This window comes from Ptychodera flava, chromosome 15 (genome assembly GCF_041260155.1).
Source record: "Ptychodera flava strain L36383 chromosome 15, AS_Pfla_20210202, whole genome shotgun sequence".
NCBI classification, from domain to species: Eukaryota; Metazoa; Hemichordata; class Enteropneusta; family Ptychoderidae; genus Ptychodera; species Ptychodera flava.
In genome coordinates, this window is record NC_091942.1 from 19,241,965 (window position 1) to 19,269,947 (window position 27,983).

Sequence of the window (27,983 nt, forward strand, 5' to 3'; positions counted from 1 at the left end):
TGGAGAATTACACGCCGCTGCTCTGTAAATATGGACACACACATTTGAGGTCGTTGGTTAAAGAGACGTAAGTTCGTTAAAGACATTTCGAGGGTTCTCTCATGACCTGCGATAATGAAATTCCGATAGTATTTCAAAGGAATTCCCGTCTGGGTTTTTTCCCCAACTCAGTATCAGCTGTCTGCAAGTCTATGATGCTTTGCAATTATTGGCACATGCACGACTATGTTCACCCACGAAATGGCTAGACATCATTTAGCATGTAAGCGCTGCACTGTATATGCTGATTACACTGGTTTATTTCCTAGTTAGGCATGCTTCTACGAAGCAAAACATGTCGACTTTGTGTTCTTTCCGCTCTATCGTTCTGGATGTCCGTTCGTCACATCTTCCATTTTGAAAAATATGAATCATATCATGGAAGCAAAGGCGTCGTATAGTTTACCTTTGAAGGGCCAGTAGCAGTAGCTTTTTGATGGACTTTTTTTCATTATTTTGTTCTGAATGTCAGCAACAGTTTCTTATTCTATTCCCAAAAGCATGCTGAAACACCAACTCGTTAACACCGTGTAGAATGCACTGTTATCGTTCACATTTTGAATTCTGATCCGGACCAGAATTCACTTGTCAACTATATTAAACAGTGCAGTCAACACATGGTTGTCTGGCTAAGTTGACGAGCTGAATACTTTTCAATATGCTTTGGGGAGCACAACGAGAAACTGTAGTTGTAAGTTGGCATTCAAAACAAAAGTAGTCCCTGGTTAGCTTTATTTGATCGGGTTTGTTCTGCGAGCTCCGGAGTTGTTGTTTCTCGGCCACATATACCGAGCAAGATTTTACGTACCGAGACAGCATTCTTGGAAAATCTATTAAGGCATTTGAACGTTAAAGGCTTGCACTCTGTGAAAAATGATATCAAACTATATCGTTCTGGTTGTATGTTTGACATGGGAGTCACCTAACCGTCACAGCTCGGATACAAGTTTTTTTTTTGTGTGTTGTAAGCTCGCACAATTTGATAAACGTCACTGTGAACACACTATAGGAGTATCCTCTATGATCTTTTATATGTCTATGGCTCGGCAAACTATTACCTTTTCGTGAAAATGTTCATTTCGAGGAAAGTAGCATGAGTTTAGCGTGACGCTCAAAATTGCAATCAGATACTACATGTGATGATATTTCATCTACCTTTTGCAAGTTACTGTACACTAAATGATAGGAAAAGAATTTAATCGATAAAACAGAGCCTATTACCGGAAAAAATGCCAGTTCAAAATGCTTTCCCCGAGCCAGCCAACTTCAAGCGCACACCAGACACCGATCGAGTTATTAACAAGGTAAGCGAATATGGTCATTTTCCCAGACTTAATGTAAAATTAGACATCTCGACGGTCACCAATATACACTGTCGATCATTACAATCGAAGGACTTGCCCCTTACTGTTTAGAAGGCCAATTAAGCTCGGTATTCAAAGTAACCTTTGAACTTCAAAGATGCCTACAGGAAAGGCACATATTTTGGAATGACGTGTGCATTTTTGGGGGATGAGGGCGTCCGTGGAGTTGGCATTCCATCCGAGTCATCACATACACCACTTTCTGATTGTGTGTTAGGCATGCATATTCGCGGAGCGATTGATCGATTGTAATTCTAAAATATCATAAGTCTTGTCTCGTGGGCGCCATTTTTTGCAGGTCGCGGGAAAATGCGGAACGAGCAATTTTCGATATTAATAGCCGCACTGTTCAAAGTTCGTTGATTAAAGTATTCAATAAGACAATAAGCCTGACAGTATTAAGGCATCATTTCCTTCGTCTGAATGTGAACGAAACCTACGGTGACGAAACAGATGTTTATCAACAATTTTATTGTGCGCGTTTTAGTCAAGATATCACGTGACTTCCTCAATAAAGAGACTCTTTTCGACGACAATAGGATGTTGACGCCATTAATTTTTATTTGCATAATACCGCCGAGCAGCGGTTTCTACTGTGTGTATTTCCTGGCATGCACTACTGCCTACCATTGTACCAGCTGGGATCCACGGCAGCGACAGAGTCAATAGAAGTCTCACACCTGATGAGATCACGATAACATTACGCTAAAATGAGCTATGGGCTAGAAAAAGGTGTTCCCATCATTATATCGGCGTATTGATAGAAAGCTTTATACACTAGTCTCGGTTACCAGGATGCTCTGCGGGACTCTCCTCCAGCCTCGCGTGGCAGTCTGGGTAACCGAGACTAGCATTTATATCGACCTTCCCCAAGGCTGCGTTTGTCTTTTTTTTTCTCCAGAAGTGGCTTCCCACCCTCTCCCTGATAGAATTCCACCACCGACAAAGATAGTTACCCGAGTAACTGTTGCCCATGCAACGACGTCTGAACGCCATCACCTGGTCACGATCTCAGTTTTACGGCGCGCGTGTTCCAACAGGTTAAATACGTAAGGCAAAAAAACTTTCTCGCCGACGGCAATTCCGTGTGATCTAGATCTTCATTCTGAATGACCATCATGATAAGACCGTTTAATGGTCGTAAACGTAGTTACTATGCCGAAAAATCTAGGATACGGACTTTGCCGGATGGCAGCCGAGGCCTAAAATTTGACTATTTAGGGTCGGACCATTAGACCTTGGGAGGTGGGGGTGGTCACAATCAGATTGTAAATTACAATTGTGAATTTTTGAATTGTTTTCCCAAGTGAGTCATGATGTGCTAATTTTTTATAAGTAAACTGAAGATTTACAACTTTTGTGTTCCGATATCATCTTTTGTTTTTGCAAACTAGTCTGCAGATATTTTTCCTAACTTTTTGCTTTGAAATGTTTTTTTTCTATTTTTGACCACCCCTCCCAATATCTAATGGCCCATCCCTTACAGTATTGTAAATCCGTCCTGTTTATTGAGTCAATATGAATCTCTCTGGTTATTTTTTCTTACGCATAGTCAGAGCACCAAGCGTTGCATTACGGCTATCGAGAGTACATTACATCCGAGGTAATACTATGAGAAAGAAGTGAAGAGCAGTAATTCCGAGGCTACAACTTCTCCTCTACACTTTCCAGCAATTTCGCTGAGTAGCTGATAAACCCTACCACAAGAAGCCGTCCGCCCTTCTCTCTCCCTCTTTCTATCTCTGCCTCTGTCTGTCTGTCTGTCTGTCTGTCTGTCTGTCTGTCTGTCTGTCTCTCTCTCTCTCTCTCTGTCTCTCTCTCTCTCTCTCTCTCTCTCTCTCTCTCTCTCTCTCTCTCTCTCTCTCTCTCTCTCTCTCTCTCTCTCGTTCACTTTCTTGCTTGCCACGAAAACGCACTTTGGAGCTTGCCTCTTACAGAATGTGTGGATTATTCAAATGGTAGCACTGACATGAAATCAATCGAGCAAATGCATATTTCCAGCAAAGAAAGCTATGGAAAAGAATTGCACACCGGTCCGTACATATCGCGTACATGGTTATCGATTGATCGTGACCAACTACTATTTTGTCTGAAGAAGGTGATATTCTTTCCATTGTAACTCATAAACTGCAAAACATCGTTATTGGCGAGTTTTCTGCCAGTCACGCGCGCGTGATCATGCGATTTCAATTTGTACGAAAGTGCATTGTTCACGATTTCTAACGCAGAGCGTGCGCGCGTGCGTCGGTGAGGAAACGTGACTGCGAACGACGCTCTTTGGCGCCAGAAATGCTGGGGACACACGCACAATACAAATCAGAGACTACCGGATCCAAATTCAAAGATGGTGTTTCTAATGGTCTTCGGTTAGCTGGTTTTCGGAAATTGGGAAGACACGACAACGCGTGGTTTTGCCCTGACATGGGTCCTAAAAAATCCCTGGGTTTCTTGCCAGTGATAAGTTAATTGTGAAATTATGGCTACCTGTCACAATAGCGATGTGCAGTATCTCCAGTCACATTCGAGATGCGAAAGAGCGTAACTCAACCCTTAGGATTTTCGTCACGTCCCAGATATCGGTCGATACATTTCCCCTGGCTAGTACTAATTGCTTCCAAGTCTGTGGACGGGTGGTTTTCTATTGCTCTAAGTACAGTGTAGCTGAACCTCTGAAGTCCGCGTGCGGCACATCGATCGAACAGATAGCGGGAAATGCGATTATCTTTGCCTACAATATTCAGACTTCCATACGTCACTTCTAAGAATACGGTACCCTGACTCGTTGTAGGTGAGTTTATCGAGAAAGGTTTTTATCACAAGTAGTATTATTCATGACAGGGGTTTCATGAACAAGCGTATTAGATTTTGACTGCAATGGGCGCTGACCTGTAGTATGCATCAGAAACGTAAGGTTAGAAAAAAATTACTGTGAAAAAAGGCACCACGCTTCTTTATGGAGGCAAAAATCGTCGGGAAAAAGCCTACTGTACAAGGTTGATATCCTAAATTCTATGCGAGCGGCCTCAACACCGATGTGTTCAAGATGACCAAACACTTGCAAATTGAAGTTTCGGAGCAGAGCATGGTATACGATAGTTATTGACGGCGATATTGTCATTTAACGCGGCCAAGTTTTCCTACTTGGGTTTTTGCAAAATGGTTGCACCTTCTGGTATAAAACTCACTACAATGCCTAATCTTTACCGTGAGCTATGTTTTCTATGCATTACGTGTATTTTCTAGCCTCTCTATTCTGGCTCAAGCCCATGTTGTGTATAATTCCGGTCGGTATTCTCTGGGCTTACATCCCATATATAGGACCAATCTTCACTCCATAAAGTCGAACACAACAATTAACTACGGCTTTTTCAAAAAGAAAATTACATTCAGTATAACAGAAAAAGTGAGTCTAGTGGCACTCGTGCACAATATGAACTGGCTTGGTAAAGGGCACTACTTCTATAATAAACGTGAATTCTAGAAGAATCACCTGTTCAGCTCACTAGATATTAACAAATGGATGGCGGTGCTAAGTTTACACCTCGGATACGAGTTCAAACAAGGTGAACTGACTTGCAGATATACAACACGTACTTTTTTAGACAAATAGGCATTCGGTAGCATAAATTCCTATATTGGTTGATAAATGAGTCTCTTGAAACTTGCAGTTTAAAAAAATTTCCTGCTTTGGCTTGCCTTGTTACATGTGAACTAGAAGATTCAAACCTGTAAAAAGGCAGACGACAATTTCCGACCCCACATTTGGCGGGAATCGAGCTGAGCGAATCTCAGTCAGTATCAGAAAAATTGCACAATGAAGTGAGTTCAGAGCGGCTACTATTGGCCAGTAATTGGTTTGTTGAGATCATCAGTCATGTAATCAGAGTTAGACTTCAGTTCATTATTTTGAAGATAGAAGGAAAGACCCATCAAATGAGATAATCGCGATGATCTACTTCATTTTGCGGACTGTGTATGATTGACCTTATTTCAGCGACGTCAAAGCCTGCAAAGCAAAAACTCTCCCACATTCGCTGGTTATAGTGCCGCACCGTCACGTATATATATAGCGAAGTTGACCCTGTATCAAAAATATGGTCCAATATTATTGCACCTTCGATTCAAAGACACAATAACACATCGATGGATAAAAAAAACAGTTGGAGAGCCTGGTAAAAGCACATTTTCTTGGAAGATATACAGATGTGTGACCAGACGCACTCAGACAAGGCTCCTCAAAGTCTTTGCAATTTTAATGTCTGGAAACGGATTACAAGCGCTTAAATTCTAAAGGGAACGACCTGACGATGACTTCGAAAGCGGTGAACATCTGGTCGAAAATATAACAGTGAAACACAAAATAAATATATGAAGGAAGTTTTAAGAGGTTGGATTTTATGGGGTTGAATATATTTGCATGTCAGTTGTACGCCGCATTATCAGCAGACGAGTCTTCTGAATGACTTGGCGGGAAACAGAAGGAAACTCATTGAAAAAAAATTATAGAACAGTTTAAAGGGACATAAGCTGTAACTTGTGGCAAGTTTTTCAGTATTCTGCTTCTGTATATCAACTACCGTGTCTGACCCTAATCAGTTTGTCATGCTGAAATTTCGAGTATTCTTTATGTCAACACAGCTTGTATGTGTGTGGTGATCATTGTTTATTGTTTACAAATGAATTCTAGTCCGGACTTGAATACAATTTTCAACAATAACAATGGAGATTATACTCATATAGGTTGTGTTGATATGCTAAATACTTGACATTAAATTACAGTTTAGGGATTCAATGCAGAAAATGTAGGGAAACCACAAAACAAAAGTTCTGAAAAAATAGCCAAAATGATACAGCTTATGGAGCTTTAACTATATGCACCTGGACCATACTCAGTGACACTTGAAACTATAACGTTTTTGTCGTTATTGATAGAGCGCAGAATATATGATATAGCTGTTTGGTTACAGGGGCTGAAAATACAACATCGCAGTTTCAGCGCATTTTATCGTACATTATATGACAGATATGTTACCTAATATTGTGCTTAGATTGACCTTCAGATGTGGATGGTCTTGTGGAAGTGACCTATTCAGAAATAGTAAGCAGCGTGATCATACATTTGAAATCATTTTTGTCAAATTTTCATTCACTTCCTCGTATGTTCCTGTATGGTTTTAAAATTTCCAATCTTATCTCTTCAAAGCCATTTCCTACCATTTTTTCTTAAGCTTGTATAACAACGGCAAAGGCCATTAAAGGGACACACCCGTCCTTGGGTATATTTCTGTCGATGTTGAATAATTTGAGGTTATTTAAACTGATAAGACCAATGACACACATCTCTAACCACTTATGAACAAACTCACACGAGAAACAATAACTTAATTTGTTTTATAATCATAGTTTTATCATCTATAGTATAGAATGTACCAATGAAAGGGCCAAAGAAAACGTTTTCAGATACTCCACTTAGACCCTATTTATTGGCCCGACTCTCAATTTTGATTGATACATAAGCTTTTTCTGAAGTAACGAGTAAAATGTTTCAAAGTTTGGTTGATTTTTGGCCTCAGCTAGAATGCGCCTCGGACACAGATATTCGGACGCTCAAATTTTTACAATACTTTTCTGTCCTACAGCTTGTTTGGACTCGTTTTCAAGCTCTTGGAACGGTTTTCACATTCTTATACTGTTTTGAAAATCGAAAATTTACTTTCCACTATAGAATTGATAATGGTGGCAGCCATTTTGAATTCCAAATGCGGGATTAACGTTATGTTTTTTATTTCTCTGCTGCCAAAATTTCCACGGTGACTACTGATTTTGATTGTGATTTGGAATGAGAATGGCTGAACGTTTCCCTGAGAAAATTCTGAGCAAACGCTCAAATATTTCAGCTTTTGATGCGCGTACTACCGTACTTCTCTACGAAATCGTGAGGTTGGCCAAGTTGAAGAGGACGCGAGGCTGACGCGTGTGTAAGTGATAGTCTTTTAAAATTCTAGAGGATTTCCGTTCAGTTTATCATCTTTTGATGTATCAACGATCGTGATTGAAACAGCTTTCGGTTTCTGTGTGTAAAAATCCCTTGATATATCTTTATCTTTCAAGGTAACTGAGAAAAAGCTCTATTTCTCCAGCTGTACTAAACGAATGTTTTTCGAGAGCTCCGGATATCAGTGGCAGATGGAAAGTTGATCACTTATACTCAACACACATACCGTGTTCATAAGAACCCGCCGCCGAGCTTAACTTTGTGTGCCAACATCGAGTCAGAGTGTAAACAGAAAATCAGGGATGATTGATGGCACGCGGGATTTGGTCAACTTTCTTGGAATGTGCTTAAATGTTGCCCAAAGCAACTAAGAATCTCGCGAGGCCACTAAGAGAGCATTTGTAATTTAGAATACTTCGACGGGTCACTTGATTTACTGACTGACTCAATTTTTGCAGACGAATGACGGGACTGGAATTGTAACGCTTACTTTTTTGCGAGCAGTTCGTCTGTTGGGGGAGAGAGATCTACCACCCAGTGTTCAGTTATCTTGTTATGGCAATGTGGGAGATAAATAGATGTTGGATAATCAAATATTGGGCAATATTTTTTATGATAATCGTTTGTTAACATCTATCAGTAGTCGGAACAAAACACCGAACAAACAAACACGGTCACAGAATCCTCGAAATTAAATGTAGAACAAACCATTGCCTTTGATAGCATCTGTCGATGAAATATCATTACAAAACAAATATACTCTTAACAGTTTCGACGAGAAACCGCCCCCGAACGGACTGCGGTGACAGTCGGCGAGAACTTTACGCAAATAATGATGCGATAAATTGTGCGGGTTGGCAAATAATCTACAGTTGACGGTCTGTGGACTCAGCGCGGTTGTTATAATGGCCACGATTGGTACTCGGTATCGATATCCCATGTTGCCTTTGATAATAATACCGTGGCTCTATTGATATTATCTAGCTGTATTGTCTTTGTTTGCGGTTGTCTGCAGATGGTTTATGTTGTCAGTTTTTCGTTTCTCACAATAAAAGTAATATTTCTTCCTGCGCGAGGTCTATATATGTAATAAGGTGAGGGCTTAGGTGTGCTGCATTGTCGTAACCGTAGCTTTAACACTGTTCTTATCCCTCCTAAGTGATTGCAGACGATCGATAGCGCCACTTCAGGGACATTACTTTATATACCTTGGGATACACCATTAGATCGTGGTAGGGGGTGTTAGAATTAAAACAATCTGCATAGCAAGATTTAGGAGGAAGTGAAGCCTCCCTGCTCATGCAAAATGTAGAAAGGAAGGACGTCATCATTCTGCCCACCCCCTCGGAGATTTAATGGTCCAGCCCTTAAACTGTCAGATAATATTTAGCAAAAAATGCTCGCAATATATGGAAGTATAATGGTATACTGTTGTCTCATCGAACAAGCCTGGGTGAATCAAAATGTGTGTATTTTAGATGTAGTTGTCTGTACAGATGTTGAGATATTGGACCAGACATGTTCAAGTTGAGGGAGCAAAACCGAAAAACATCAAAATTGTAAACCGGATCTTCTCTTACTGTACATGTGCAAGTTGTCGATATGCTTGAAATCTTTACGAATGCCACTGCAGCGCCGCGGCAGTTGGCGTGTAGCTCGAGGATGGGAGAAAATGAGATTGTCTCGGTCTCGCGAAAAATGTGCATTTACGAAACAAAAAAAATGCAGCATATTAAATTCGAAGATGGGAACTTTGTCCTCGTAGGGTATAGCCCTAATAGTTCCTCGCAGCAACCACTCGTAAAAGTTCGTCTTGTGATAGATATTACAGGCTTATCACAATAGTTACCTGAGACCTAACCGTCATAAATCACACACATAAATCAACATTTATCGGATTTAAGATGTCATTATGGTTCCCGTAAAACAGTGAATATTTCCGGTGTAGGATTCACGTTAATCCGTTCTCTGCAGCTTTTAACATTAAATTTATTGTTAAGTATACAATTTCCGTATAAGGTGGCGAGCAGTTTTCATTAGTTGCCGAAAAACAGAAAGGGTTAGAAAGTATTAATATTTTTTATTAAATATATGTATTTCCAGTAACCCGACCTACCCTGTTTAAAACCCCCAAAGCCTAAACTTCTTTTTCAATTGAAAATTACGCATGATTTTTGCTGTTTTTTATGGGTTGCGCCAAATTGGAAAAATAAAACGAAGTTTCCCGATCGACCTACCTTACTTTCAGAAGGCATATTACAGAAAACGCACCTTATTGTTTTTGCCTTAAAAGCTGGACATTATTTCATTTTTGCCTTAGTTTTGTTTCTTCCCAAGATAAAACTTCGTCTTTTTGAGACAAAACAAATATTTATAGGGAACAATAATTGGTTCCCATGTTGTTTCTCACCTGGAGTTTTTCCCGCATCGTCCTGTACATTAATATCTCCAGGATCTCTTCCAAGTTCTTGAAGACACTTAAGATGCCCTCCAGCGGCGGCATGATGGAGCGCCGTCCGCCCGTCGTCAGATCTAACGTCTTGCCAGGCCTTCCCGAAGTATTTCAAAATCACTCTGAGGCATGCGAGGTTTCCGTCGCGAGCAATGACGTGAAGGGCGCATCTGCCACGGCCGTCCGCCGTAGTGTCCAACAGTGTTCTCGAGTCAGCTCCCGCCGGATTCGAGAGTTCATGACGTATGAGTACTTCCAAAACGGTCGCATGCCCGAGCTCACTGGCAAGCTGTAAGAGAGATCGTCTTGAGCTCGGCGTTTCCCTTAGCAACAGGGGATTGTATTGTAAGAGGTCTGACAGACAATCTCTGTGGCCCAACCGAACGGCTGTAACGATATTCACAGTATTCACAGTGTTTTCGAAATCCTCAGAGGCACCTTTGCCACCGCATTTCTGACAGACCCGGCTACTGATAACGAGTGAACGGCCATTCTCCAGCACCTCGAGGGAGCCATAGCTGGACCCAGGCGATACGCTCTGCCGAGCCGCGGCGATTTCGGCCTCCAGGAACGAGTCCAGTTCGTGGAGAACGTCCAGAGCGGCTTCCTCGGTTTTAAGGAGGGAATCCGAGCGATGGTAGTCGGGTTTCGAACGCACGACATCCATGCTCGCCGACGCCATCACAGAGATCTTCGACGCAGGGCTACCTAGTACGATAAATATATATCAGCCTGCATGTGTTTGATGTGTACATTCAGTATTAAACATAATACAGAATATCATACCGTGCAGCCACCAACTTTAACCCCAGAAAAGACAAAATTCAACTTTCACCCAGAACACATAAAGCATAATGATATACCCTTCGGTAAAATTCCTGTAAAAATAAATCTTGGGCGCAAGAGCTGCGTATACCGTGACGACATCAAACAAATTTCAACGACAAACGAATTGTGTCAATGTTGCACGAAAATGTGAAGAACTGTTAGAACAAATCGGTAGGAAAAGCATTTTTACAGCGATAATGATAGGTGATACTGTGAATCGACCTGTTCGAGTACTACCTGACCGTTGATGTATATTTTGTGTCGTGTGTATGTCGACCGTTACACAGGACTATCCTCGTAGCAGGTTCTATTGAAGAGCCTATCTATACCCGCCATCAGCGTTCAACTGTGACTGACATACACGTATACATATACATGTACGCCACCCATACGGAGAGCGCTGCTTCCAACTGCTGTTGACGCGCTAACGAAAACCCTCTTCACACCCGCTATTCCACGAAAGGTCGTCTTCCTTATAGAGATGTGAGAGTGTCAGAACGTTGGATGAGAGCATCAAACGACATCAAATCACAGAAATCTGGTCTGTTGTCTACAGCTGTTTGAGTCCAATCGCACACGACGAATCCAACGTTAAGTGGACCTCGAACCGGTAGAACAACATACCGTATCGGAAGAAGATTGCACAGTTTGTTTTTCCAATTATGTTCACCCGATGATGTCACGCCGACGGAGGGTTGAGGTCAGAAAAACTGCCAACCACACGCTTTAAGCTCGGCGTGCGGTCAATTCCAAGATCACGTGGGTAGTCCAGACGTCAATACATATATCATTCAAGAGCAGCGACGTCAACATTAAAAAAAAATCATGATAATTGAAAAAGATTGTGAACGAATACGCACCATGTGGTATAGTAGAAACTGGTCTCGTCACTCATGACCGTATGTTCGATGTTGACGTTCAAGCGGACGTGAAATTCACCTTGGGAATTTCGTTGGCGATGCAAGGATTACCGACTGTACAAGTGTCGTGTGATGTCGTTATTTATAGCCCGTATTTACATACTCCAATTGTATGACGTAGCAGTGAGTCGTTTAATGTGTGGCAGTAGCATGCATATCAAATAAAATACGGCTCATTTAAAAAGGCGGCCGCAGCATATTAATGAGATTTGGGCATCCGTATGCGACCACCAATTAAAACACGATCATATTAAAAGCTTCCATGAGATTCGCACCCTGTAAAACGTGTTCTCATGGGAGGCGTGGGGTTGGACGCTCTGGAATGGGGGTGGGCTGTATAGAAGGCTAAGTGTACCCCCAGGCACATCTACATAACACAGCTCAAGCAGATTCCAGGGGGACTAAGCTAGAATGGGCTTACATCACTTTCATTTTGTCGAAGCGCTATATACCATCGAATGCTTTTTTTTTGCGCGCGCGGTGATAGAAAATACTTCTGGGTCACGAATTCCGATGGAATTCCTGTCACAAACGGGATTCTTCCGTTTTGTATCCTTGGCATCAGAAAAATTCTCCGATCATGTGAACACTAGTCGGTGTTTTTCAACCTCCTGGTTCCTCTGATTGTAATTCCGCCAACCAAATGAACATGGACAGGTCTTCGGCCTGAATGCAATGATATAACAAGAGCTTGGGGCTCCAATGACATCATATGTTACCGGATATTACTAAAGAGCTTTTTGGGGTTTTCAACCCAGGAAGGTACATTCCAAAAGAGGAATTGCCATATCTCCACTTTTTGTCTCGAGGTTACTAGCAAACTGTCTAAAAAAACCAGATGTATTTTATCTTTAAGGCCAGGCGCGAAACTTCCGTGTGCATGCGGTCGAATGCACAAAGCCGCACATCGTGAAGGAAAATCTGGCACAACTGTGTCATTACGTACGGGCCAGAGTGATTAAATTCTTTGTTTTGCATTACCTCAACACTTTGAAAGGTATCGGTAAGCGGTTCAAAAACACACACAGAAAATTTCACACACGCGAGTTTTATATTTTCTTGATTGTTTCCATGTAATATGAGTGCCTTTAAAGGGAAGCTGTCTTCGGAACTGCGCCTGTGCAAGTTTCTAGTTTACAAACAATGTATTTCGTGCACGATATCTAGATGCACCTCATCATCATAGCTGCAACATTTAAATTATACGATGTAGATTATGACAGACATGTTTTAACTTTCAGTAATCACCATACCTGGATCATATACAGTAGTATCTCTACTGTCTATACTTGGATACAGTGTTGCCATTGGTCGTATGGGTCCCATACGACCCTTGAGGGCAGTTCCGACGACTGTATTCCTCAAAGAATCAAAGCCGAAACTTCATTGTCACCTTTTTATAATATACACTACAATGTGACATTCTGCAACTTGCAGGCGTATTTTTAAAAACAACTTATGAACAAAGATTTGAAGACAGAAAACTACACGGTTAAGTCTTATTCAAATACGTTTTTTATCACGTATAAACCCGAAACCAATACGCGCTGGACGTGAAACGAGGAATTTAGTTACGTCGTCGGCCTTTAATAGTGTGAAATTTGTCTGTTGTTTATCAGAGTTGGTTCAAAGTTTAATTCCGTGATGAATGTCTTTTGTTCTCTGTCAGCTGATTATTGCATATAGCTTCGATGACGTCATCGTACAAATATGAGTATCGTGTATGCCTATATATCATGAGGGTGACGATAATGTTGATTTATTAAAATTGATACAGTGTCGGCTGTGTGTTACGTAGAGAACATTCCAGCTATATATAGTGTTTTGTCTTTTTGATATGAAAATACTCGTGTCTGTTCCGTCACTGAAAATATGTGAAGCATGCCAAAGCAAATGCCCTCATTTCAAAAACCAATGCTAGGTTCGAAATATAAACCATATGCATGTACAATTTGGAAATTTTTCAGGAGGCAGGAGATACAAGCATGTCGGTTGACCCCCGGGGTCATGGCTTGTCGGGGTCTGACAAGTGTTTTAAGTCTGGCAAAGTGCTTCAAATAAGCTTATCGTTTACAAGAACTGAAGTAAAAAATATGAAATATTAATAACTGTTTTGTTATCGAGGTGGCCATTTCTACGTGTACTGTGCCTCGCGTAAAATGAATACCACCCATACCTTCGGGTGCTCTAGCTAAGTTTGCTACAGAGAGAGCTATTCAACTGATTACAGCAGAATCTTGGCAATTCACATTAACACTAATTATCCACTGTATGTAACAGTATTAATAATAATCTACTGGGGCAATAATCTGCCTTGTCCGCCCAAAAATCAAACGATATATCTTTGTGACAAGGTCAGTCATTTTAACGCTTATTCTGCCAGGCCTATGCATTTCCTCACCTGCAGAGTTCGATAAAAACAACACGTATTTTTGCCCAAGCAATTGACACACACACACACAAACACACACACACACACACACACACACACATGTATAATATATATATATATATATATATATATATATATATATATATATATATATATATATTATATATATATATATGTTAGATTGAGTCTTTTGTACTCTGTGGGCTATGACTTGAAATGATGAGCCGTACTCAAGGGTCGATCGTAAGTAGTGGTCAAAAAAGGGGGAAACCAAACCAGCAGAGCAGAACATACTAAAACATTGCAGCTGTGCAGCGTTTTGAAAAGATTATTCACATGGAGGTAGACCGAATATGTGGAAGTTCAGGAAAAGGAATGGAAGTATGCATGCCATGTACCCGTACCCCCCCCCCTCGACAATCTCCCCTAAAGTTATCAAAGTTTTGAACGCGAAAAAAGAAAATATGTCTGCATTCTTCTACCAAATCCAACATCCAGTGGTAGACCCACTACTTTCATTGTAACGACCTAAAAATACGTGTTGACATATAGTTTGTTGATGTATATTGGCTTATGGCTCTATATATACAAAACATCAGATTGTGGCGATTAGATTCAATACGAGCGGTGACGAGATATTCACATACCTGTACATGGGCGAGCGTGCAGGACACCACTATCTAAACACGCTCACGTGTCCAACAATTTTCCACCGTGGCTACGGCAAGGGAAAGAACCACCTACGATATTCGTGAAAGCACAGGCTTATGCAAGGATAGATCAACGCCAAGTTTCAAGAACTGCAACCATGAGCGATCAGTGCGTTATTGCCACCGTCAAAGCAGTACAAAAGCATTGAAGGGATGGACAATTAAGCCTCTCATCCAAAGGTCACCATAGGGTCAAGTCTGTTAAAACCAGCGAGGCATAACAGATGTCCAGTTTATTGCATTTTAACAAAGGCTTTAAAAACCAGGTCTCTGATAACGTACTATAAACATTTACTGACCACCTAGAACAATATCCATATCAAGTGCTGGGCAAAATACGCGTTTTAGCTCTAAAACATCTTTTTATCGAACTCTGCAGGTGAGGAAATAATAGGCCTTGCAGAATGAAGGGTTAAAATGAGTGACCTTATCACAAAGACTAAGCAATTTGCAAGTCTTCTCAGATCTCTGATTTTCTCAGATTCTTCAAAGTTCGGTTTAATTTTTTGCAAGTTTCAAGCAGAAAAACTTTGCCCATCTCATACCTTTACAAAGCAGTACGCACAATTGCCTTGTAGGCAACACCAGAAACTGAGGTTTAATAATCTTGCAAAACTGTAGACTTTGGACATTAGTTTTACATGGAGCTGCACAATGCCCTTAAAATTTTACGACAAGTTCAAGGTTCTGTTTTTTTTAAACAAAAGTCGTCGGCCGTGAAGATCTGATGGCCAGTTCGCAAACGCAGGGAGAAACTCGTGCAGGGCTAATAAATTTTCCACAAGAAGTGTCAAATGCGGTGGTACATGGCCGAGTGTGACCCTTTTAGCGGCAAAACATCCAAAGCGATCAGAGTTCTTGAATAACTGCACACATCAATTTGTCTTGCACTTTCAACCCAGCAGAGTTTAAAACTTGACAAAATTAAGTGGAGACTGAATCAGTGAAGAGGCAGGTCTTCAGCATATTATGAAGTGTAGTTTTTGTTTGCGGAATTGACTAATGGCTACAGTATCCCCCTCTTAAAAAGGGAGTCAGTTTATAACATTTTGCCCGAAAAGCTGACAACTTTTCCTATCACTGCAAAGAGAACCTCTCTGAACAGATCAAAACAAACAATTTTTATTATAAAATTATAAAAATTTATTGCCTTTCAAAAAACAAAAGACTGACGCACTATCACAAAAAACGAATCAATAAGTTAGAAAATACACAGCAGATACTAAAAATACAATCAGATTTGAATCAGCCATTGAGGAGAACCGTTCAAGAATTCCAATTTGTTAATTGTCCCAGTCAATTTCAGATGCAATTAATTTCATTTCTTATATTTACGAACTACTAGTGTATTTGGTCACGGCTTTCGTCCCTTCACTGACGGCGTGTTTCGACAGCTCACCGGGGAGTAGAAGGCGGACGGCGGTCTGGATCTCTCGGCTGGTGATGGTGGATCGCTTGTTGATGAGAGACAGCCGAGCGGCCTCAGTTGCTATTCGTTCGAAGATGTCGTTGACGAAGCTGTTCATGATTGACATGGCTTTGCTGGAAATGCCGACGTCAGGGTGGACCTGTTTGGTTGAATTTAGGGAGAGAATTGTATGTAAACAAGGCATCAGCGAGTTTTTCGAGAAATCATCTCAGATGGGGAAAAAACCCAAAGCTGGATGCAAGCGTTTCACAAAGTAGGTGTGCGCTTATCGGCGATGACGGGAACTACAGAGTTTTTACTCAAATTATGAAAACACACGTTTTGAAGATGAAATAATCTTGTAGCACATTTAATTAACGTCATGTTTGCTAAAAAATAAGACAAGGGCTAACTTCGCAAGTTTTTAGGAAAATTTGGCTATCGCCGGTCCTGTTGACAGTTATAATTTGAAATTATTCATCAAGGGGCTTTGCCATGCCCAGAGCAGACTGTATAGGCCCGGAGGCGCATTTGAATTTGTTACATTTGCGCACCTGTGGTGCGAATTAGCGTAACGAAACTAGAAATCGACCAATCACAGACAACATTGCGAGGCCGCTGGAAATAACCAAAGAAAAACCAACACACAGGTGTATATCATCTCCAGCGCATTTTGTCAGAAAGATTGCAAAAAGTTGGGAAAAACTGAACGAAATTTGTGCATGGCCACACATGGACTGGCGAACAAGGAAACTGTACCCTAAATTTGTGTCGGTCGGCCTGGGAGAACACTTTGATAGACGAGGCACACTGACCTGTTTCAATACTTTGTAAATGTACGTAGCATAGCTTTCAGTTCTTTTCTTCCTCCTCTTCTTGTCAAGACGAGGGAGTCCCGAGGACTTTGCCTTGCCGGCTTTCTTCTCTCCCTTCTTGCTGCTCGGAACGGCTTTGGGTGGCATGGTGATGTTCTGGTGGAGGTGGTGGCGGTAGCGACGGCGGTAGGAAGTTGCAGATGAACACTAGATCTTTAAGAAACCGGGATAAATGATAAAGGTTAGAAAAATATCTTATAAAAGCGCATAGCGCTACATTTTTTAACAGGTCTGCGGCACCTAAAACTTTTGCACCTATTAATACTATGATAACGTAGACACTAAGGAGTCTGGTCAGACAAAAGAGCACAATCCACGTGGCCAAAATTTATGACAATGAGACCTTTCAGCGGTGGAACTTGCATGGATGTTGTACCATGGACTCTTTCAGCTCTATACGGTTGTACGTAAAATCTTGTCAAATTCAAAATTGTTGAACAGAATTATCCTGATTTTACGGCACGGCCTAGAGTACTTTGCCCGATAAAATTTCAGAGTACAGACAAACGGGTTGACAGAAAATTGTACATGCTTCTGCGAAACGTCAGTCACATTGTAAGCTATTAAGTCGTACGAAAGACTGACAAAACTTCAAATATAGAGAGAAATGAACCGAAAAAAAGTTCTTGCATCTTGGCAAAATGTCACCAAGTCTTTCACGCTCACCTTGATCAACGATTGCCTCTTGGCTGATTTTCAAACCTGTAACGGCACCAAGTGCGTGTTCTCGCATTTATACTCTGGCAAGGGTGAACACCTGTATCCCAATGGAAAAATTGCATTCTCTATTCACATGTAAATACATCATGCAGACAGGCATATCTTACCCAAGGAAAGTAGTGCACGTTGATAGTGATTGGCCAGCATTGCCCAATATGCGAAGAACTATTGCATAGATGACCTGATTGGTTGACATCGACAGAGGAACCGATTTCCCCATGAGGGTAATGGTATGACGGACACCTTGAAATTTGTCAGATCATTGTATTCGTCGAAAAGTATGACTTTTTCATCATAATTTGTCATATTTCTGTATAGTGTATTGTTTGTGAATTTTTGGTTTTCCGCCGAAATTAGACTAGCCCACTAGTCGCTTGGCGTGTTTTTTTTTGTCATTTTTGACATTTGAATAAAGATTGTCAACTTATTCAGTCATTCCGTCTCTCCTATTGGTTTTTTTACCCACGTTTCGGATGTGGTTTTGGCCAGGTCACGTGACACGTGGCTTTGCCTTCGTACAGGGGTGCCGATTCAACTGCATATAGTTTTTTTTCAAAATACATGTCATACATCTTTTTTTTAATGTTAATGACACAGTCATACTTTTTAAATATAAGAACTATATTATTTCATTGTTCCATAGAGTAAAACATGGCAGACGTATGGTGTGCATGCTGCAACCTGTCACCGTGGTTTTATTCGTCACGTGTCGTGCATTTTACGTCACACAAAATTTGCATACGGTCGGTAAAAGCCCGTAAATCTTTGTACGGCACTACTGAATTTGCCTCTAGGCTTGAGTCATAGTGTTTTTTTTTATCCTGGTCAATTTCCATGTCAAGATCACACGATAGCCCCCTTGAAACTGAAAGTTTTAGACTTTTGCCCAAAACGTTTTTCAAGGGATGTTTATCATAATCAAGGCTGAAAATCAAGGACACTGTGCAAATGTTGGTTAACGTAGGCCCCAATCAGAGATGGAGTTGATATTTGAAATGAAAGCGGACGCCTTTCCCTATGATTACTCTATTGCGACTTTAATTTTCGATTTTCACCAAACAAAACGATGAAAAATTAATTTAATGAACAGCAGCATACCAACAAAAGCAAAAACCCTTAGAGTCCAAATACTTATCTCCAGAGGCCGGAGGAAAATGAACTCCAACAGTAAACGTAACCACGGTCCCTCCACAAACCATGGATAAAACGCACACCACCCAACAGTTCTCTTTTCAGAATTCACAATTGTCTCTCGGAAAGGGTCAGCGTACAGACATCAAATTTTTCTTTGCGTTCTTTGGCACCTCTTTTGGAAATTTGTTTTCCAAGTTAACATTAGGCCTATCTTTGCAAAAACAGCAAGGCCGCATGTTTTACTGTAAAAACAATGTTGCTTCGAAGAAGTTTTGACTACCCCTTAAGATCTAATAGTCGAACGGTCGGACCTTGATCCTGTTGTTGTGCATGTATTCAGTAAAATTTTAAAGAAACCGCGTTTTGAGGCGGAAATGATGTCACATTTACAAATTTCCATGAAATTTGCATTGCGAACGTTATCGAAAACCATTATCGACAGCTGTTTATAATAAAATTTACATAAGGTTCGGATACTGGTTTGTGATTGGTCATTTAGCAAATTTCTAGAATCCTCGATGGCCATATATAAAGCTTCGTAAAGCGACAGGAAGGTTGTTGCCTCATAAGAATCGTTTGATAGACGTCAGTGAGCCTTACAGTGATATCGTTCAGACCAGAAAAAGTTACCGAAGAAATATCAAGTCAATATGTCTGGCCGTGGCAAAGGAGGTAAAGTGAAAGGCAAAGCGAAGACCAGGTCTAGCCGAGCAGGACTACAGTTTCCCGTTGGTCGTGTCCATCGCTACCTCCGAAAGGGGAACTATGCCGAACGTGTCGGGGCCGGTGCTCCAGTGTATTTGGCAGCGGTGCTCGAATATCTGGCTGCTGAAATCCTTGAATTGGCTGGCAATGCTGCGAGGGACAACAAAAAGACTAGAATCATCCCCAGGCATCTGCAACTTGCCGTTCGCAACGACGAAGAACTGAACAAACTGTTGTCCGGTGTAACCATCGCCCAAGGTGGCGTGTTGCCCAATATCCAGGCTGTACTGCTTCCGAAGAAGACCCAAGTGAAATCAAAGTAAACTGAGCTGAACACTGCAGTATAGACACTTTCGAGGCAGGAACGATGTTTTCTAAGAACACAGCGTTTTCCCAAGTGTGATGAAACCTAAATATTTTGAGCTTGTTGTTCAGTGGGTGAGAAATGGGCTGCGGAGAAGTTACTGCGAAGCCAAAATGCCTAACCCTAATTTTACCGTCCTCATATCGCCGCTGTGAACAAAGTGTGCTAATACGTCAGTTGCCTTCATTTTACTTGTTAAGGCCTGGTCGTGCTAATATTTACGTTATATGGTTATTTACAATGGAGATTACTGTCAGAAGATGAAGCGAAAATGCAAGTTTCTTTGCACACTACTGTCCCGTCCCAATGTACGTACGTGGTGAACTTTATGCGGTCTGTGAAATGTCGCGTCAGCAACCAAAACGCCTGCTTATGGCATATAAACTAGCGATCGTTGCAGCAAATTCACCTTTGTCCGAATTTACAGCCTGACATTTTCACGCGATCATTAATTTATGCATATTTGTATGACTTTGTCGACCGCTCTGGTTTTACGTCACTGTTTTTGGGCTCTTATGCAATGGTATGGAGGTAGCAATTTTTAACCCTTCAGAAAAATTATATCGTTTAAGAGTGGTTGCTGCTTTTACAATGATTTGCCTTTCTTTCCGTTATTGTTTGCAGCTTTTTACATTAGTTGTGCAGATGTTATTCAAGTTTAAAAGTTCAGATTTTCACCTTGGTACTTGTAGACCACACCACATCATTGGCTTATACTCCTTGAAAACTTGACATTTTGTGTTTTGTGAACATTTTTGTTTTGCATTTACCAGTACCTAGTTTTTAAATTAAACATTTTACTGTTGAAATTCTTGTGCCGTGTGTTTTCTTTGCCCCGAATATAGCCAAGAATTCTTTTCCCATCTGACAAGGAAGTCCACCTGTTTGCATTCCAAAACAGGTTTTTCATGAGTTTGATTTTGGTGTCTCCAGTTTGAATTTTTTGAAAGTTTGACCATAAAAATAGTCTAATTGGCATAAAGCTTGCTTACAGAATTTGGGCAACTGGTGATATGTTCGAGACATATTTTTACCAAAAATGATGTACAAAAAAATTGTGCATGTGGACTGCTCAATGGGTTGATCATGTTATTTGAATATTGCTTTACAGCAAGGTTGCGTGCAATTCTGCTTGATTTGTGCACCAATACAGATGGGCTCATTCAATTTGTTGAATTTTCAACAATTTTACAAGTATTCGCAAAAAGAATGATCATACCACTTGTGGTATGTAATATTTCTGCAACTTTTTGCAAAACAGGTGCAGCAGATTTGCTTTTACCATGAAATATTGTGTATGGCTGTCAAAATTGCAGTCGCAATTCAAGTACTATGGGCCTGAAGGTTGGTGGAATGTCTAAGGAACTATTAATAGTTTATAGATCTGGCTTAGACTTCATTAATTTCAAAATAATTATTACTTTGATATTTGGTAAATATGTGTACTGGGACGATATATCTATCTACACATTTGCATTTTTGAAAATTTGGCTCCTGTCAAAGGTGTAAGGAATCATCTGATAGGTATTCTGTGTAAATTTCAGGACCAAGATATCTCACCCTCTATTAAATAGCTCTGAAATCGCCTGGCATGTGGTTCTCACTTTTGATCTAATATGGTATTAAAACTTGAAGTAATGATAAAGTTTGCAAGTATACATTTTCGGTTCAATTTACCCAAGTTTGGTCAAAACATTCTTGAGACTGTATCTTACAGCTCATGAAGGAAGCTTGGAGAATGTGTGTGATGCTAAAATAAGAATCAAACTTTTTTTTTTTAGTATTGAATGCTTTCACTTTTATTTCTGAAGGTCTTCACTCCAACTGCACTTTTACCATCAAATAACATGCATACTGAAAGTGGAAGTTTGCCAATTACACAATTGTACACTTAAGTTGTTTGTACCCACATCCTACAGACATCAGTTCAACAAAACTAAAATACATGTACAATACAAAATATGGAATTAAAAAAATAAAACCTGTCAAAATGAAACTGCAAATTGTGTACAAAATTTGTATGTAGTTCATGCATTTAAAAAACTGCAAAAACATCACAATAAATGGATTGCTACAAAATAAGTAACTATTACAAACTCACTGTTGAACACATTAATGACAAATGATAGTTGAGTACACAGTACTGTAAAAAGTCAATGATTAACAATTTCAAACTACTTAATCACAGAGACCCTAGGGTCTGTGACTTAATGCACCACTTTAATAGAACTTTAAAACAATGATTCTCAGATTTTGAAACCAATGTTAGGGTTTGTGAATATGAATTATGGCCAAAACATGCTAAGACACCCTGTTGTCTATCAAGGTCATAGGCCTCCATAAAAATTTCATTTTTCAAATCTCTTTAAAGTCTAATTCTTGATCGCCTGTACTGAAACTGTTTCCCTAACTTTCTCAAAATCTACAGATTTTTTATTGTTTTACAATTTTTTAAATTTGTATTTGTAGAACCAATTCTTTGACAAGGTAAACTTCAGAGGAAAGTGATGGTATTGCAATAGTGAATGTAGCATGAAAGGTAAAACTATCTGCACTATCCAGGGCCGGCTCCCATACCAAGCAGAGATTATTGGAAAAGAGAGGGCATGAAAATTTGCCATGATAGGTTGCAGTCGCCACTGACACAACAAAGGTGCTTTCGTGCTTTTATAAAAGGGACATCGGCAGCATTTCCCAATCCCCTTTTTGTCATATTTTTGTTATACCCATAATATGTACAGGTACCACCTCACCAGACACCTATTTCCTATGCACATTCAATTATCTATTGAAAACAATTGATCAATAACTTAATATTATCATAAATGTTATTCTAATAGATTCTTCCACAGCCCCCTGCTGGCCACATAATGTCACTTTCATTTTGCTGGTAGCCTCAATTATCTGTCTGTGCAGGCGTAGTCAAAGTTCTGCTGGTGATACTCGCTTAGTTAGACCGTTGAGGGCGCATTAACCCTGTGAGTGCTGTGATTTTCCCACCAAAATTTTAGTGCAACATTTTACCAATTTTTATGAATTTTTCTGTAATAGTTTTGATAGTTTTGGACCAAACGGGCATAACTTTTAATTGGTTACAGTTTTTCATCAAAATTTTGGGGAAATCTGAAAACAATTGTCTAGATTTAACAAAAGAGTCTGCATTATGTTTTTTAAAGGTGACAAACATTGACTTTGGCACTCAAAGGGTTGTTCAGTGCAGTATAGGGGGCATGCAATAAGAGGGAGCAGTATTTGAAAGAGGTCGACAGCTGAAGATTGATGGATTCCCTATGCTTGAAAGTTTTCATTTCAATTGTGTGTAAGCCTACAATGCAAATGTATGGGCAGTCAAAAGTTAAAATTCCCGGATCAGCATGTTGAACTAAGACTGGATGAGCTTTTAACAAGACTTTGATGGATGTGTTGTAGCTGGCATAATTAATGACATGTATTTTCCCTGATGGATTTGAGAAGCTGAGGAACTGCAAACTACATCCCTACAGATGTGGATTTTTCAACTTGTAAAGAGAGATGCAATACAAAACACGATGCACATTTGATACACTGGACGAATACACGTTCTCAAACAACATTATACAAGAGTTACTGACCATTTCAATGAAACGACAGGGGACTTTGAAGAAAGGAAAACTGATATGGGTAAAAGACAGCTTTGATAATATCGCTTTAACTTTTTTGCTAAAGACAACAAAGACATCACAGTGTTACAACCTTTACAGTTTAAAATAGCACAACAATAAAACTTTCAAAAGCTAGGTGAAATTCTCATAATTCACATCAAATAAATACATATAAAAAGTACTGTTACAAAACAACATTGTCAATATATACAAACAAAACACAGCACAGACACTGATTACCCTGTTTAAAAAAGTTTAGAACTTCAAACTTGACAGAAAAAAGAATTATTCAAAGTAAAACACAATTCACATGAAATAAAAACTTTAGAATGTTCTTTACTACTGTAAAAAATAAAACAATACAAATTACGAAAGTGAAGAATTTGTCTTCATTTTATAATGAAAAGAAATTTAGTTTTTTCTTCACTTTGAACATTCATTCTAGTATGAGATCAATGCATTAATTACTTTGTACACGCTCATTCAATATTTGACCTCTGACCTCTGGAAGAATAAGAAATATCTGTTGTCATGGTTCTGATTTAAAAAAGCAAAACGATGCACAGTAGGAGACACTTGATTGCTTGACAGTCTCAAAGTTATCTGAATAAAGTGTCTTTTTTAATTCCCCCACAGGTGGCATATTTTTATAGTCGTTGTAAAGGTATTTACATGATACCTTTCTGAATATATACTGGATGGTAATGAGTGGATCTTTGCTGAGCTCAGTAACGTTATCCAATAGTGATATTCCAATGCACAGTAGCAGTGCTGTTTGGTACTTAGGTGTGAAAGGGATATGCATGTGAATAGCAGCCTAAAGATGGTTAAAAACATGTGCTTTGCAATTCCTTGTTGTGTGTGTTTTAACGGGCACAATACAAACTATCATCATACCATGTTTTCTTTAACTTTCATACATTAAAACTTTCTGCTACTCTTGTGTTAAGATCAGAGTGAAATGCTCTTTTTAACTTGTTATATATGTTACTTCTTCTACACCTGATAACAAAATATTATGGCTACCATGTAGACCATATTTAGCCAAAGTGATGCAATAAAAATTATGGTTATACAATAAAGTTGAAATCACTGGTGGGCAAAAATGTTCCAATGAAAAATTATGGCTATAATGTACTGGTAATCACATTGGGCCAAAAATGTTGCAAAAAAACTTATGGTTACACTACAGTGTAGCCAATATACATCACAGTTGGCCAAATGGCTACAATGTATATAACATTAGGCTAAAATGACACAAAGAAATGTTATGATTACAATGTAGCTAGTATAGATCACAGTTGGCCGAATGGCTACAATGTAAGTAACATTAGGCCAAAATGATGCAATGAAATCATGGCTACAGTGTAGCCAATGTAGATCACAATGGCTACAATGTAAGTAACATTAGGCTAAAATGATGCAATGTTATGGCTAAATGTTATGGCTAAAATGGAGATCGATCACATAAAAGCCAAAGTGATTGGCCAAAAGACAGATGTGTCTTTAGCACCTCAAGTTGTTGGTAAGGTCTCAAAATCTTTGTTGACCCTCTTAAATGCAATAAAACAATCCTATGTGAGCTGAATGCCACAGATTCATTTTAGATCATGAAAAACGACCAAACTATAAGAAACATCTGAGAAGATTATTTTGGCATTTTCACTTTTTATCAATACTGATGTAATTTTAGGAAATCTGTGCGTTTTTTTGAATATCATGATGCTGAAAAGACAAGCCGGACGACATTGCTTTCAATAAGACGCATTTCTGTCTGACTGCACCAGGCAGCCATATATTAGAAAAAAAAACACCAGAAGCAATCAGTGAATACTTGGAGTCTAAACATATTTGTTCCTTTAAATTTCACCTGTATCAGTATCATTGGAAGAGTATCTTTCCATTTTAGGGATTCATCTTATGGACTGAAAATCTCATTATTAAATCTGTAATCAATTACAGTACCATTTTACCATTTCATATGAAAACAAATAGTTCAAATATTCAAATTCACTACACTTATCTCACTTTCAGAAAGTTTCTGACGTGTATTATATAACATGAGACTACAGATGTTTAGCATTTTGTTTGAATAATTGATTTAAAAGTAATAACTTTCAATTTTTTAGGTTTCAAACTAGGTATGGTATTCCTATCTAATCATCCTAGATTGCACTGTTTCTATCTCTGACATGCTGTACCAACACTGCTGGTATATCTGTATCTATATGACGGTAGGTTCAAAAGTTTATACATCTTACTGAGAAGCTTTCCTAAATAATTGTTTTTTAACTGTCAATCACTGGAACTTCTGCAATGCATGTGAGCCTCTTCTCTAATATTCAATCCAGACATAGCAAGTCACTTGGAACGCAAAAACGTTTGCGTGATCTCATTTTTCTGTTCTAAACGTAAACTATTTTTGATGGAGATGATGATGCACTCAATGGTTCATGTGTAAGTGAACCAACAGCTGTGAAATTCACATCACCGTTGCTTTAGGTGGGAGGCGCGCACCTCCAACAAACCATGCTGCACTGTGATTACAAATCAAATACAAATACATCTGGCAACAAAGCATTACACATCATGAGTCACCATAGTTGCGTTTAACAAACAAACACACACAAAAATGATAATCCAAGTAAAAAAAAAATAAGTGTTTAAAATGATACCTCACAGTCGAAAACTAAACAAAGGCAATGCCTTGTCCATCAAGAAATCTAGCGCCCAGAGTCAGAGGTTTTTCACTCACTAGGTACAAATTTGGGCTACAACAAGGACCATTTGATCATGGTAATTCTAAAATATCACCATACTATCAACTGCACATCTGTCCTGCTCAGCCTATCACCATGAACCTGATCATCTTGATCACTCCTGTCAAGCGATCAAATCTGACTCTCTCACTGGTAGGTTACTGCCAACTTGAAGAGTAGGCCAGCCTCTCATATTTCATTCAATGCATTGTCTACATCTACCAAATCAAGCACTCGAATTCTCTTCCTAATCAGAGCTCCTCCTCCACAAACTGTCCAAACATTGTCAAACACAGATCATTAATAATCCTGCGTTGGACTTTCATTTCTACTTCTTCCACATTTTCAGAGAGTTTCACCATCAACAGGTATTGGTAAAGTTTCGCTATCTTTTGGACTAACTTTCAAGCCGTTGAAATGGTAGCCTGATGGTCCTTTCTCATGTTGGTGCCGGTTTGTTTGGGTTGTAGAAGATGTTCCAGAAGATAGTGAAGATGATGAAGATGATGTAGGCTGCCATGGCAACCCAGGTCATGAAACGTTCATGGAGTTTCTGGTCGTAGTTCTTCAGCACCAGGAGACCGATGGTGGCCCCGACTACCGCTCCTGAGAAGTGCGCCACATACGCCGTGGGAATCCCCCTTCCTGCGTAGCGTCTCCAAATGGCAAACCCAACATCTACACTGGCTGTAGAGAGTATCATAAGAATTATCAAAATTACACCTTTCTTTTCATGTAAGTTCTCAGTACTTAGGAAACATATCACTTTGAAAAAGTCGTGGAAATAACAAATTGTATATTAATCATTTTAAGATCAGGTTGTTAAATATCAATGCGAAATCGAGGAATGCAAAATTTCCTTGACAGACACTGCTGTTGTAATTACACTATGATTTTGCTATCATGTCTTTTGTTTATCAGTTTATGTTCACAATGTTTATGTATGTCTTTAATAGCACGACAAGTTAGTGAAAATCATACATATGGATATATATGTTATCAGGGGTCTCTTCAAAAGGGCAACACCTTTTGAATATGTTATATCGCGTATTTGGTGCAACCTCCTGATTGTGACAAACAATTCTAGCAGAGTATACTGTTTGAACCTGAAGACCATTTACTAGTTTAAATTATTTTGAGGGGACTAAATTTTGGTACAAACAATTGAAAGAGGCCATGTTGTAATTGAAGCGGGTTTGAAACACTGCCCTCTAGTGGCAGCACAACACTCTACACTCTTGTGCTTGACATTGTATCTGTAGCAAAATCATGGTATAACTTCAGCCATAGACCCTAGTTTTTCTCTAAGGTCTATGCTTCAGCCAAGCTTTATGACATTATTTATTGAAAAATTACTTCCCATATGCTAGGACTTTATCAATCATTTTTGAGCGATTGCAATATTGATTAATACTAAGTGACAAATGGCTCTTCTATGCTGTTATGGTATTATCTGGATTTTACTGGCATTGATAATTTACATGACTGTCTTTCCTTGACTGTATCACTCATAAAAGGGTAAGGGATGGACCATTAGACCTTGGGAGGGGGGGGTGGTCACAATGAAATTGTGAAAATTTTTTTTTTATTATTGTAAATTTCTGAAATTTTTTTTTTCCAATTGAGATTAGCTGTGCAAATTTTTTTTTTCAGAGTAAATTTTCAGATTTATAATTT

The 27,983-nt window shown here is 39.5% G+C and overlaps 4 protein-coding genes across 9 annotated transcripts in view; 1 reads left to right on the forward strand and 3 right to left on the reverse strand.

Moving 5' to 3' along the window:
* LOC139151433 (ankyrin repeat domain-containing protein 29-like) overlaps positions 1–12,539 on the reverse strand; it is a 40,131-nt gene extending 27,592 nt beyond the window's left edge. The window contains exons 1-2 of one of the 5 annotated variants that reach the window (XM_070724231.1): positions 11,539–12,539; positions 9,809–10,558 (exon numbers count right to left, since the gene is read on the reverse strand). In XM_070724231.1, the coding sequence (XP_070580332.1) occupies positions 9,809–10,532 (724 nt within the window). In that variant the 5' untranslated portion in view covers positions 10,533–10,558; positions 11,539–12,539. Of the gene's footprint in view, positions 1–9,808; positions 10,559–10,915 lie in introns of all 5 variants that reach the window. The other 4 variants (XM_070724235.1, XM_070724230.1, XM_070724234.1 and 1 more) reach the window with 4 other exon arrangements.
* Positions 12,540–15,819: 3,280 nt separating this feature from the next.
* Positions 15,820–17,802, reverse strand: LOC139151434 (histone H2B, sperm-like). The gene is made up of 3 exons (XM_070724236.1): positions 17,650–17,802; positions 16,924–17,136; positions 15,820–16,268 (listed from the first exon to the last, which is right to left on the reverse strand). Exons 2-3 carry the CDS (start codon positions 17,068–17,070, stop codon positions 16,032–16,034), a joined length of 384 nt encoding a protein of 127 aa, XP_070580337.1. The 5' UTR covers positions 17,071–17,136; positions 17,650–17,802; the 3' UTR covers positions 15,820–16,031.
* Positions 17,803–19,397: 1,595 nt separating this feature from the next.
* LOC139151446 (histone H2A) lies at positions 19,398–20,715 on the forward strand. Its single transcript, XM_070724266.1, has one exon. It carries the CDS (start codon positions 19,488–19,490, stop codon positions 19,863–19,865), a length of 378 nt encoding a protein of 125 aa, XP_070580367.1. The 5' UTR covers positions 19,398–19,487; the 3' UTR covers positions 19,866–20,715.
* A 960-nt stretch (positions 20,716–21,675) lies between these two features.
* LOC139151443 (rhomboid-related protein 2-like) overlaps positions 21,676–27,983 on the reverse strand; it is a 50,950-nt gene continuing 44,642 nt past the window's right edge. Inside the window, exon 10 of one of the 2 annotated variants that reach the window (XM_070724256.1) lies at positions 21,676–26,993. In XM_070724256.1, the coding sequence (XP_070580357.1) occupies positions 26,746–26,993 (248 nt within the window). In that variant the 3' untranslated portion in view covers positions 21,676–26,745. The remainder of the gene's footprint in view (positions 26,994–27,983) is intronic. The other variant, XM_070724258.1, reaches the window with a different exon arrangement.

Excerpts from the sequence above, each read along its gene's own strand:
- LOC139151434 (XM_070724236.1), bottom strand. The coding sequence starts at position 17,070 with ATGCCACCCAAAGCCGTTCCGAGCAGCAAGAAGGGAGAGAAGAAAGCC. Across the intron at positions 16,269-16,923 it reads TTTACAAAGTATTGAAACAG|GTCCACCCTGACGTCGGCAT; the intron begins GTCAGTGTGCCT and ends TCAACCAAACAG.
- LOC139151446 (XM_070724266.1), top strand. The coding sequence starts at position 19,488 with ATGTCTGGCCGTGGCAAAGGAGGTAAAGTGAAAGGCAAAGCGAAGACC.